The sequence below is a fragment of the Podarcis pityusensis genome (genome assembly GCF_964106645.2).
Source record: "Podarcis pityusensis genome assembly, chromosome: 9".
NCBI lineage: Eukaryota > Metazoa > Chordata > Lepidosauria > Squamata > Lacertidae > Podarcis > Podarcis pityusensis.
In genome coordinates this window covers 22,501,759-22,514,739 of record NC_138034.1, presented here as the reverse complement: position 1 = coordinate 22,514,739, position 12,981 = coordinate 22,501,759, and the positions used below count along the sequence as shown (strand labels likewise).

At 41.0% G+C, this 12,981-nt stretch overlaps 1 protein-coding gene across 12 annotated transcripts in view; it reads right to left on the bottom strand.

Annotated features, from left to right (window-relative positions):
• AASDH (aminoadipate-semialdehyde dehydrogenase) overlaps window positions 1-11,994 on the bottom strand; it is a 28,244-nt gene extending 16,250 nt beyond the window's left edge. For 4 of the 12 annotated variants that reach the window (XR_013990101.1, XM_081019849.1, XM_081019844.1 and 1 more), the window contains exons 1-9: window positions 11,528-11,874; window positions 10,977-11,158; window positions 10,240-10,491; window positions 7,652-7,772; window positions 6,496-6,806; window positions 3,463-3,655; window positions 2,338-2,579; window positions 1,577-1,683; window positions 510-682 (exon numbers count right to left, since the gene is read on the bottom strand). Coding sequence is in view for 11 of the 12 variants with exons in the window: in XM_081019849.1 (XP_080875975.1) it covers window positions 510-682; window positions 1,577-1,683; window positions 2,338-2,579; window positions 3,463-3,655; window positions 6,496-6,806; window positions 7,652-7,772; window positions 10,240-10,469 (1,377 nt within the window). In the remaining variant the exon portion in view is untranslated. The other 8 variants (XM_081019848.1, XM_081019846.1, XM_081019843.1 and 5 more) reach the window with 8 other exon arrangements.
• Between the last annotated feature and the right edge of the window lie 987 nt (window positions 11,995-12,981).

The window sequence follows — 12,981 nt, the reverse complement described above, 5'->3', positions numbered from 1 at the left end:
TGTGCCACCTTCTGAAAGCAGACTGCTTGCTCCTCTTCAATGCCATGGCTATCAGAGGGTTTGTGCCTGTATGTTACTCTCTGTTATCAACATTCAAAGGCAGAATAAGGTAGTATGCATGTGCAGCCCTCATTCCCCGCCAGAGTTGGTATGGGAATGGGGTCTAGATTTTTAAAGGCAGGATTTTCTTGCATATCTTGGGGAACCCTATTGTCTAGAGGGAACCCTTTCAATCAAGTCTCTTGCCCCGTTTTGCTGTCCAGTGTGTCCACATGAATTACGAACTGGGGAAAGACCATCAAAAGGAACTAATCCCCAGGAAATATGTCACGATTCCATCTTGTACAACAATCTTGCTGCTCCAGTTGCCTATTTCGGACAGTCTTCAAGGGTAGCCCTATGTAGAGTTCATTGCAGTACTCCAGAAATGAGATTAACAGGACAAAGATCATGACCAGGCTCTCTCAGTCTACCTAAGAACTTTGATAGTTAGTTATTTATTACATTACCTGCTGTACATATTCAATACTGAGGCGCTTGCCATGACGTTTAATTTGATTGTCCTTCCGCCCCAAGAAGAACATTTCGGTATCCTTTACTCTTACAAAGTCTCCAGTTGCTCTCATTGTGCCCTTAGGTAGTGTTACTTCATCATCAAGAAAGCAGACACGTTCCTCACCTCCTGTTTAAAAAAAGATCATGCAGACCAAAGTGGTCCACAAGCAGACATCAAGAGCCAGAAAGATGGCTAAAGAGCAGGTAACAAAAGAAAAAAGAAAAAGAAAAAGAAAGCAACAGATATGCCATCCAGCTGGGGGAAGGCACAGTTTTTTAAAAAAATCAAATACTAAAAATCTGAAACATTTACACTAGGTGACTAGAATGGATACGAAAAGCAACATCCTGCCTGATTATTTAAAATGTGGCTGATGCTGTCGTTAAAAAGTTGTCTTAGGACAATGACAACCAAAAATACCACATTTTAATTTGGATGTGCCAGTATGTTATGCCCAGCTAACAAGAACAGGAGATAACATGCTAGTTCAGACAAAAAACTATTTTTTAAAACGAATGCCAATCTGCTTCAAAGCACCACTATCTAGGTTATTCAAAGGCTCCAAGTCACCAGTAAATAAAACCACAGGGTTGTTCCCAGAAGTTCTAAACACAGTTAATAATAAAATAAAAGCCCCGCTGGATCAGAGGAAAAGTCCAGCATCTTGTTTATAGTGCTGGTCAACTGAATGCCTCCAGGAAGTCAGAGACTTTTTTACAGGAGAGTGCTGTTTATGGCTTCCCCTAGGCAACTGGTCATATTTGCCATGGTGAGAACAGAATGCTGGTCTAGATGTACCACTGGTTTGATCCAGCAGGGTACAGCGCATGATGGGAACAGCCTGCTTGCTCACTCTTCTCCAGCATACTGTCTTTGAACATAGGGGTTCAAAGTAGCTATCATGACCAGCAACTGTTGATAGATTTGTCTAATCCTTTTAAAGGACCATTTAAGCTCATGGCTTTCACCACACCTTCAGGTAGTAAACTCTATAATTAAAAATATTAGATAGAAAATCACCTATGAACACTTGACCTTCACCTTCTAGAACGGCAGAACCATTAGCATCCTTGACTTCAACTGTTGTTCCAGACAGTGGGGTTCCCAGTGGTACAAGGGAATCAAATCTAAAACCAAGGAGAAAAAAGGGAAAAGTAATGTAGGAGTAGGAGACAGGGAGAGAAGTTCTAAAATATAACATCGAAAGTGAAGAATCCAGGAGTACTCCCAAACTAAATACTTGGCCCTCTTGGAGGAAAGCAACTCTGTCCCGGACTACCAGTCAGAGTTGCACATTTCCCAACCCGAGGCACTTGTCTGGTTCAATTTTCAACTTATTCATTGTCATGTACCCCAATCTAGCCCCTAGACATGTTCAGATTTTCCACTGCCTCCCTGGGATTAGGTGGAAAAGTGTTGCAAAACTATGTCTCATCTGCATGTTGATGACATCTCAGCCCAAACATCATGTAGATGTTAGAAAGCATCTCTGGAAAAAGAAATACGCCAACAACCATTTCTGACAGATGCTTCAGCTCATGTGAATTATTTCTTAAGATTAAAAATGCAACACAAGTACTATTGAAAACGTGACTACTTCTTTAAGGTCATTTTATCCAAATGTTAAGGGCCTGCCTTTGAAATTCTCTCTCATATCAAACACCCACAGAAATCCACTAAGATCATTCCATCTACAGAGGATTTGTACTACTAAGCTTTTTATCATTTATTCATCAACCAAAGTGTGCATGCAGGCAGCAAAACAGAATGACATTTCCTACCGGTGATCAGAACTAAAAACCTCCTCAGGAACCTTGTAGCATGTGGCCCAGCAGGAAACTTCTGTAGTACCATAGATATTAAACACGTGTGTTTTGTTTCCCTTTCCTCTCCAGCTTCTTAGCACATTCAGTCCAGGAAATGCTTCTCCACCGAGAGCTAAGATTCGCAATGACGTATCAGCAGACAACACTGTTGATTTAATGCGCTGAACTCCAAATCTGCGCAGAAGTGTGGGTGTAGCCTATGCATTATAGGAAATAAGTTTCCAGATAAGTATCTGCCATCCACCAAAATCTATTTCTGTTACTTGTACTACCATATACAACAGAAACAGGCAACTAGAAGCCCTGTGGACAGAATTTAGACTGCAGCAGACTTAGGGCCCCTCTAAGTGAGAATGTCAGCACTGTAACTTTCCATGTACTTTGTGCTGCTTGGAAACTATTAATGTTGGATGAAAAGAGAAATCAGCAGGATCAGTTGTGTAGCTACTGAGAACCCATTACTGGTTCTGCTAGTTAAGGACTATGGTCATAAAGACTAGGTTCTCAATATCTGGACACCTGGACACTGTCTCATGATGCTCACAGTGAGTGATAGGGCTTTAATTCACTGCTGGAAGACAAGCCATGGCTAAGTGGCCTCTTTTCTCTCTGAGACAACCCTAAGCAGAAACTCTGCAAACTGCAATTACTCAGTGACTATTCTATGATAGTCTTAAAATGTCCAAATTTTAAGAAGCTGTAAACAAAGGTTGCATATATCCTAAGTACACATATAGCTCAAATCCATAATATTTACTTGGAAGCAACATGCTGATTATTTTTATTTTTTTAATTTTTTTTACTCATTTAATAAAAGCAGGTCAACTGAGTCTAAAGCTCAAGTGGAACACTGACAGAAGCTACACTTGGAAAAACAAACACAGCACATTCCCCCCACCCCATCCTTTTCCTAATGATCCTTAACATGTCAGTCTCATTTTTCACCGTCACTGCACATTTTCAGTGAGAGATTTAAAAATGCACAGAAGCCAAATGACTGTACTGATTGATCATCATTGTATTCCAGTGTTGTGCAGAAGCAGCATTCAGAGCAAACAGTTAGCACTTCTCATATCTCACCTGTAATACAGACACTCTGTGGTGCTGAAAAAGAACCTCAGACAACTCCTGTGGCATCATTTTAATCAGGTTAGGAACTATAAGCAGGGAAGCCCCACTTGCCAGAGCAATGAACAGCTCAATTACAGATGGATCAAATGTCAGGGGAGAGGCCATAAACACTGTATCATCTGGTGTGACCTTAAATACATCCCTAAAGAAAAAAGACACACAAATACCTCTTCAACCATCGAATGCAATTTGGAATCCAAAACTAGCAATTTCACAGATAGACCCCCCCCCCCATATCTAACAATGGAGATGTACAGAATCATGCAGGCATCAAACAAGCCAATGAAACCCCCTCCCACCAATATAAGAGGGCATGGCAAGTTGAAAATGCTCGACTGCCCCCTACCCACTTTCATTTCCTCCACCTGGAATATTCAATTATTCTGTGGGTCCAGTTTTCTCTCTCCCTTAGGTCTTCTTGTTCTCGAGCTCTGACAGGATATATATTTGTTTAAAATCTGTCAAGCTTGAATAATTATTTTCTATAACCTAGAATGTTTCCTAGGCTTCTTTTTTTAAAAAAAAAACTCAACATGAAACTGGAAGGTTTGCAATTGATTTTACTTTAATTACAGGAAAATCCCAAAGCACAATAAAATGTTGTAAAATTAAACAAACCCAGCACAGAATGAGGTTAATTTAAAAAGGACATGGTGGGTGACTGTAGTCAAATTCTTCCTGCCCCACCAATAGCTTGTCTCCTTGTAGTTACTCCCCACCCACCCACCCCAAGATTTTTCCCCTTAGTCATAGCCGCATCTGATATCAGAGCACTCATTTGGGGAAAAGTGTCTGGGGAAAGGGGCTGTGGGCAGGTAAAGCAAATCTGTGGCCATGGGGAGTGTTCTGTGCTCCCCACCCAGCAAACCCTCAGCTCAGCCCACTTTCTATGTGATTGTGCCAGATCCTAAATTGCTGCTATCACAAAAGGCAGGGCGCAATCGACTGCTGTAGGGTACAGTCCAGCCAAAGCCAGGCACTTTCAAATTCCATGTATTTGGGAGAAAAATAAATGAAACCTAAAAGCACCTAACATTGCTGGATTACATCCAAAATGTACCATGTTAGGAAATAAACTGAAATGAAAAAGAGAATACAAAAACTAAAGTGTTTCTTCAAGGCTGCCTGTGCTTTTTGCTTTTTTTTTAAGAACTCAAAATGGCTTAATGGCTTAATTCACCCATAAGAAACATATGGTTTATTATTTCTGTTATGAAAGCAGTGCATCCAAACAATCAACTGGAATTACAACAAAGCTCTTGAAAAACAAAAATTCTGTTGGCGAGGAGAAAGATGTTTTAAAGACAATTAGAAAAAAATTTTAAAAGCTAGGTTGTGATGAATATGAAAGCAACATGCCAAGATTATCTGTCTTCAAAAACAACAATAGATATTTACTTCTTACTCTGCAAATTGCAGATGCAGTTAAATAACTAGCTGAAATAACGTACCAAAAAAATTCCCAGTTTTCCAGGGGATGTTTCACCCATCCATCACTTGGTTTGGTTTGGTTTTTTTACACTTGCTTACAGCCAGCTAACTTCTTTCAAAAGCACAGCATTAGAGGTGATGGAATTCTGCTTGTAGTATTAAATCTTGGTGGGATAAAGTGATGAATATTGTGTGAACCAGCCCCAAGAGACACCAGTCTAGGAAGTATCTGCATTGCTTGGGTGATACACCTGTGTTATTTGGGATATTCAGTTGTCTCTTCCCCCCAACACATCTGCTGATCAAGGAAGTAAAAAACACAAGCCCACAAAAAGAAGAACAAGGAATCTTCCTAATAATTTCTGCACAATTCATTTTTTTAAAAAGAGGTCCATATTCCTGTGGGAGCTCATATTTCATTTATTACCAATTTCTCTAACAGCCTTGTCAAGCTGAAGGGGACTGGGAAATCAACCAACAGCAGACACAGGGTTCTCCTGGGAAAATCTGTACTCAAAAGAGACATCAGATCTGAAACTCAACATTTGTTGCAAGGCGTATGAAGTTGAAGTACAGTAGTTTTACTCTTGCAATGTTCAAGCATACCATGCCATCACAAATAAATCAATGGCTGAGGTTTGCATATAACACTTAACTATGGTTTAGTGCTATGTAGATGAGTTTCCATGAGCCTGGTCAAATCATCAGGCTCATCCACTCCCACCTCCCCCTGTGCAATGAGGAGGAGGAGGTCTACAGTATTTTGTTTCACTTTTAAAGAATTTGGCGTAACATTACATATGAACGAAGGATTTTTACTTAAAACTGTAATGGTTACTGAAAAAAGCCCATTTCATTATCCATGGTTTGAAGTTTATTTGCTTAACAACTACTGCTTGTTTTAAACCAAATCCCTGGTTAATACTTGCTAAGCAGAGATTCTTTGATAGCAAAATTAAGTTCTCTCCTTCTTGCTGTGAGAGATGGGGGTGGTGGAGTGAGCCCAACAGGTCATTAGAATTCATGGAGGGTCTTCCACATAAACTGCGGTTTAGTCTAAGTGTGAACTGGGCCATTATGTTTGTACAGATGTACATTTTGACATCTGTCACTTATATTGCAATCCCACAGCCAATTCCTTGACAGTAAGACCCACTGAACTCAGTGGCACTTTCTATTCAGTATGCATATATAGGTATGCTGTATGTTCAAAATATGCCAAACTTTCACCACCCTGACAATGTTAAATATTAATTACAAGCATGCTATCAGAGCAAAAATTACCACCAAACTCATTTAAAAAACAAACCTAGAGTTAAATGAAGTCAGGCAAAAAACATGGTGTTATTCTGATACAAGTTCTGAATTCTGAATATTTACGACAAGCAAAATTTGGTGACAGCTATGGCAGAAAGTCATCAGGCATGCTGACTTTGATCCCGTGAAAAAGACAGGCTATAAATGAAAGCAAATAAAGAAATAAACTGGCCTCTAGCTACTCACCTTTATTTTTAAAAATCTATGAAAGGTTTTTTGGGAAAAAGCACTTACCGAAGATGAAGAATATTTGGCAGTATACATTTATGAGGTACCCTGACAATTTTAGGGATCCCTGTTGTTCCAGATGTATGTAAAATATATGCTATGGAGTGCTGCTGTCTGACATCCAGCAGGTCTTTGAATGGTTTTGTCTCAAGCTGGTCCAAGGCTTGTGCCTCTAAGCCACTTGGCACGGCATAACTTTCATTGTTATTGTTTAAATGTTCAATATTACTGCCCTTCCTTTGGAAAAGAATCAAACCAACTTTTGGTATTTCAAAGGAATTATGGCAGAACAAATGCCCATGTGCTACTGTGAATTTCTGAAAGAGAGAAATAATGGTTTTAACTGAATAATACTCGTGTGCAAATACTGTTGTTCTTTTCTCTATAGTGTACTCCTATGACAAATAAAAATCTTTCTAAAGTAATAAGAAATTTGGGATACCTAATCTGACTTGAAAGGAATGAGACCTTTTAACCCTAAGGGTGCACCCTAAGAACTACTCCACAACAAGTAGACAAACCAGGAGTTTGCTACAGCCCAGTGAGTTCAATGGAATTTACTTCCAGGTATACTAGTTTAATAAGGTTTTGAATTTTGTTGATTCTTTCCATCCTGGATAGGCAAATTTTCATTTTCTAAACAGATGTACAAATTAATGTGTATATATTATGCAAAGTTTACATATAAAAATGAAGGTGACTGGGTTTTAAAACTAAGCAAATAAGCATTCAACTGCAATAAGAACCTAAACACCTTGCGGGATCAGACCAAAGACCCAATTAGGCCAGAATTCTGTTCTCACAGTGCCCAACCAGGTGCCTATGGGAAGCCCATGAGAAGAAACTGAGCATAACTGTAGTCTTCCCACTTGTACAAAGACTTCTCCCAGAAACTGGTGTAAAGAGGCATGCAACCGACAACACAAGGTATACTAAGACTAGTAGTCACAGACAGTCTTATTCTCTTTGCAAGCCATCCAAGTTGATGCCATCACTAGCTCGAAGATTCTTACTTAGGAGTACATCCCACTGAACTCAGCAGGATGATTTCTAATAAAACATGCAGTATTAAGCTGTATGTTTGATAAATGAAAGGTGAGGTGTAATTCAAAATCTCATTTTAATATCCCAATTTAAACATGTTGACAGCTTTTGCACTTACATCAACTCTGTCTTTCTCCACAAGGATATATTGGAAGTTACACTTTTTCATAAAATATGCAGACAAGTTTGGAGGGGCATCTGGATCAATAGGGGAATAGGCAGCTGGCACTTGTAGAATTCTAGCAAAACAAAATACTTAATTTAGCAAGCATTCTAAATTCTAGCAAACACTCTAGCAAAAATTCTCAGCAACCCAAACAGAAAAATCTACATATTCACAGGTTTACATTAAAAATACTCAGCACGGTGAGCCAAAGTTTTTCCCTTACTTCCATAACTGATCTCTCCCCCGTGCTGCAATTAGCAAGGGGGGGGGGGGATCTCCCAATGACAACAAACCAAAACTTCCCCTCACCATGTATCATGGGCCAAATAAAAAGCCCCTCCTGCACTATAAAATAACCAAGAAACTCTGACATAATTAGTAGCTCCTCCATGCATTTATTCATGTCTAGTGTGACCTTCAGGAACTGCTCCATGTGTTAGATTTCCCCCTGAACACACATAACCTTTGTGAATAGGGTGTGCACATCTTTGCATAGGAAGTACGTATATGACACAGGCTTTAGTTTATTGTACAGGCACCGACCAACTGACGTGTGCTCTATTGGCGTGCGATTGCATACAGCGCTGAACACAGAAGTTACCCTAAAATATCACTAAAAGGGCAGAACAGGAGTGGGGTAGAATGCTTTGCGTGGGTTCTGCCAACATGTGTGGGGGCCCAGAACAGAACCCCTGCCCCAGAGGAGTAAGGAAATCTACTTGGAAATTTCCACAGATCTTTTCTGTCAGGCAAAGTGAAAATGAATGACATATATCATAAATCACAAATGTCAGATTTTTCTAAGATTTTTGCAATTGACCTAAAGGCAGAAAGAAAGCCATTATCAATAAATAACTCAATGGGTGCATGCATTTGGAGGAGGAAATGTGGATTAGACTCATAAATGCCAAACACATTATAATTCTATTTTCATTTGTTGTGAGATTAGCATGCGAACTGCATCAATCGCTTACCTAGTAACAAGACATCAACTAGGTATATAAATATAACCTATCATTATTTCAGCCATCACTTATATACCCGTGTTTCAAAATAGAATTTCCCAAAAACCCTACTCAATGATTAATTTTTTAAAAAGCTAGCGTCAACTGCTGACAAGTGAAAAACAAACTAGCTAGACTACTCCAGTTATGTTACATCATCCTAGCATCTTAGTTTAACATTCCATGCTTCAAATCCAGAAGTGAGCATTACTACCTGCCAATCAATATTGATAATGTCAACCTGATATCTGGTGGGAAGAGGAGAGTGTGGGCTGGATTCAATTTATTTTCCCTCCATCTCTAAGCAAGTGTTATGAGCTGTACTTTTGGTTCCAAAGACAGTGAGGGGAACTGTGCATTCAACCCCAAAAGCTGGATTCAGCCTGGAAATGTACATGCAAAACTAGTGTACGTGCAATAAACTGTGTAGCACACACACTAATCTGACAAGGGATGTGCTTGTCACTATCTGCTTACACACCCAGCCACCCCACCCTAGATGCATTGGAGCAAACTGCAACTTTTTCTTTCACTTAAAGAAATTGAGAACATGTTACTTAAGACAATTCTCCAAAGGAATTCATACCTAAAGGTACTACTGTCCTGATTCACATAAAAAGTTGGTTGCACCCAACTAAGTCATAATCTGCGTTAACCCACTGAAACCAAGAGATTTAAGTTAGTCATGACTTAAATCCATTGGTCTAAATGGATCGGCTCTGAGCATCACTTAATCCAATACAACTCATTATCTACAACTGCTTCAATTTCACACTTTTATAACTGATTACGCATGGATACCAATAATACTGAGGCTCTAATCTTGTGTTTTGTGGGCAGCTTCATCCATATGATTCAGCAAGCTAATATTGAAACCGAAAAATTTCAAATGTTGTAGGGGAGGTAACTGTTCATAACGGGGGGTGGGGTACAGAATTCTATTGTATGTCCAAGGCCTTGGGTGCATCCTTTTGGATCCTGTCCCACCAAATTAATAGCAGTTTTAGGTGAGCAAAGCTACCTGAAGTAACAAAAGCCCATTATTTTTAAAGACAAATGGGTTTGGTTCATCAGTGTGCTCATCACTCCATCTAGTGGCTTAAGTTACTGAACAAAACAAATCTTAAACTGGTGTGGAGATTTGGTTCAAGTGAAATCCTGTAAGCACTTTTCTAAGAGTAAGACCCACTGAATTCAATGGGACATTCTTCTGAGTAAGCATTTACAGGATTTCTAGAGGGGCAGCTGTGTTAATCTCTTGATGAAAAAACAAGGAAGTGTCATATAGCACCTTAAAGACTAACAAATTATAAGTGAAGTGTACAAGATTTTATCCTGGCCACTAGCCCACTGCACGTTCACCTTTAAACCACAGTTTATCCTGTGCACCAGCCCACTGTAATGCAAACAGACAATTGTTTTAAAAACTAAGCTGGCTTAATGCGGTGACTGTAAAATATTCTATATACAGTATAGCGTATATAACATTCTGTACTCATGCTATACTTATATATTAACAATGTATAGAAATAATACCCTATAATCCAAGAAGGCAGATTTATTCCAGGGTAGCAGTAGAGGCCTATTTCAAATCGTTCGGTGAAATTACAATGTTTCTTCAGGAAATCGGTAAATTCTGTGGCTAGGTTAATAACTGTTTTGTAAGTGTAGATAACTGGAACCTTATTGATGCATTCATCAAAGCATACTGCTCTTCTCTCAGGATATAAACTGGCTGCAGTCTGAACAATCTCGTGAAGAGTCATTGCCAATATTTATACTGCATACCTGTAAATGAGGAAATAATATTTTTTATTTTAAAAAAAACCTTGTAAAACACAGCATACTCTCAATATAAATTTGAAAGAATGTGGAGGCATGTCTGTCTCACCAATATACATAATACCCATTTATCAATTCTGATGATTATCCCAATTCCACTTCCAACATTTTTGCCATTCTGAATGAACAGTTGAGATCTATTCTTCCAAGTAAGGAGAAAACATGAAAGGTATATTGTAATTTTAAAAGAGAGAAATAAGCATTTTCACAAATGCATATACAAATATTTCTCTCTGCTTATCTAGGGTATTTTAAATGAAACCCTAAACTAATAGTCTTCAACCTATTCCAACCTGGGGCACATTTTTAATCCAAGGAAGGAATCCCCATGTAAATTAACAACTAATTCAGTCAAGGAGGTGCTGTGGGTAAAAGGCCCAATGCTCCATGTGTGGCTGCCAGATGTTTCACCTGCTGCAAAATGCTTTCACCTGGATACTTGTTTGGAGACAGCTGGTCCAGTCCTATTATGTCAGTGGTAGGGAAAGTTTTTCAGGCCAAGGATGCATTTCCTCCTGGTAAATTCTTCAAAGGGGTGTGTGTACACGGCAACAGTGGGCATGGCCATCTCACAGGTTTTACAATACTGTAGTGTCTTCCTAAGAAACTGCAGCTGTCGAAAAGAACAGGAAAACATGTAACCACCAGACGTTTTAGCAGCCGTACATCAAATACTGTGGTACCTCGGGTTACAGACACTTCAGGTTACATACGCTTCAGGTTACAGACTCCGCTAACCCAGAAACAGTACCTCGGGTTAAGAACTTTGCTTCAGGGTGAGAACAGAAATCGTGCTCTGGTGGCGCGGCAGCAGCAGGAGGCCCCATTAGCTAAAGTGGTGCTTCAGGTTAAGAACAGTTTCAGGTTAAGAACGGACCTACTTAACCCGAGGTACCAGTGTAATAGTCACAAGTTTGTTTGGTCGTTTAAAAAGGAGAAACAAAACATGGGAGATAGCTCAATAGTAGCATGAGACTCTTACTCCTAGGTCATGGGTTCGAGTCCCGCGTTGCAGAGGGTTGGTTTAACTGACCCCCGTGTTTCCTTCCAACTCCGCAATTCTATGATTATAAAGCACATCCACTTCCTTGTCAAGAAGGGAGAGAGGGGAGCTGCACAACTTCGACCTACAGGAGGCTCCCTCTCCCTATTACTCACGGCGAAACGGCAGCGTTCAGAAAACGAAAGAGCCGCCTTCACAACCACCGGTTTAATACAAGATGGCAGCCGCAGAGTGAACGCTAAGCCGTCGGGGAACCGTTTCTTATGCGGCCTGTAACACGGCTTGGCCGGCCCTCGATTTGCTCTTTCGTTCCTATGGCAACTGCGCGCGCACCCACCTGCTCCTTCCTCTTTCCCGCCCCCTGCAATCGCTCGGTCGCCGAACTACAAGGACTGAGCTCGCGAAAGGGTTACTCTGCCCCGCCCCGTACTTAACAGGCCCTGCCGCGATTGGTCAATTCCCCCCCTCCCATGGGGCAGTTTCTGTCCTCGAGGCCGGAACTGGAATTCTTCCGCAGCGGCGGCGTCCCGCGATTGGTTGAGGGGGAAGGCCGCATTTTGATTGGGTGGAGGCGCGCACCTTCCCGGCGGCTGGGAGGGCGTGACGCCATACTGTTCTGAGGAAGGGCGTGGGTTGCAAAGGCGGGTGCTGCTTCTGATCTTACCGAGACGCCGTCACTCATCGCCCGTTTCCCCGCCCCCTCCCCGCCCTAGGATACCCGGATACTTTGTGCGCCGGCCGAAGCTTCGGAATGCGGGGTTCCCGCATGTTTTCGAGGCTGATTGCACGTCTGATTGAGATCAAGCGGGCGCCTGGGCTGCACCTTTTTTGGCGCCCGCAAAAAAATAAGTAAATTTTTGTTTAGACAAGCCTACCCAAATAGCAAAGGAATTTTTGATCTGTTGCAGCATTTTAACTTCGTACATTGTACTAAAGTACGGCTGTGAATTTTTTCTCGTACGTATTTTATTGCTTTATATTTTTGTACACCAGTTCGGGTTCTTTTGGGTTTTTTTTAATCAAGCGGTGTAATAAATAAACGATTAAATAAGTGGTGTCTGGAGTAATTCTTTGCGAGCGTGCGAACCGCTCTGGGCGGAAGAGTTGGCATTGCTGTCTTCCTAGGTAACGTTTGTCCTGCTGCTTCCCCCTGTTGCATCAGAAGCAGCAAGGAGCATAAACTTAGCAGCCTTCCTTTTACCGAGAGAGGGAGCGCCCCGATGGTCAGTCTCGTTGAAGACATTTACGAATTTTAGCTCTCCTGCTTGGGTCAGAGCAAACACACCCTTTCGCTTCTCCTGGGCAGCCCCCTTCTCCTGCCTCCCCACCCACAAATCAAGAACGGATTCGGACTTCTGCTGGGACCCCAGTCCTTTGCTTTTTTGCTGTCTCCATCCCCACCCCCTATCACTGATCTTGTGCTTAATCCTTGG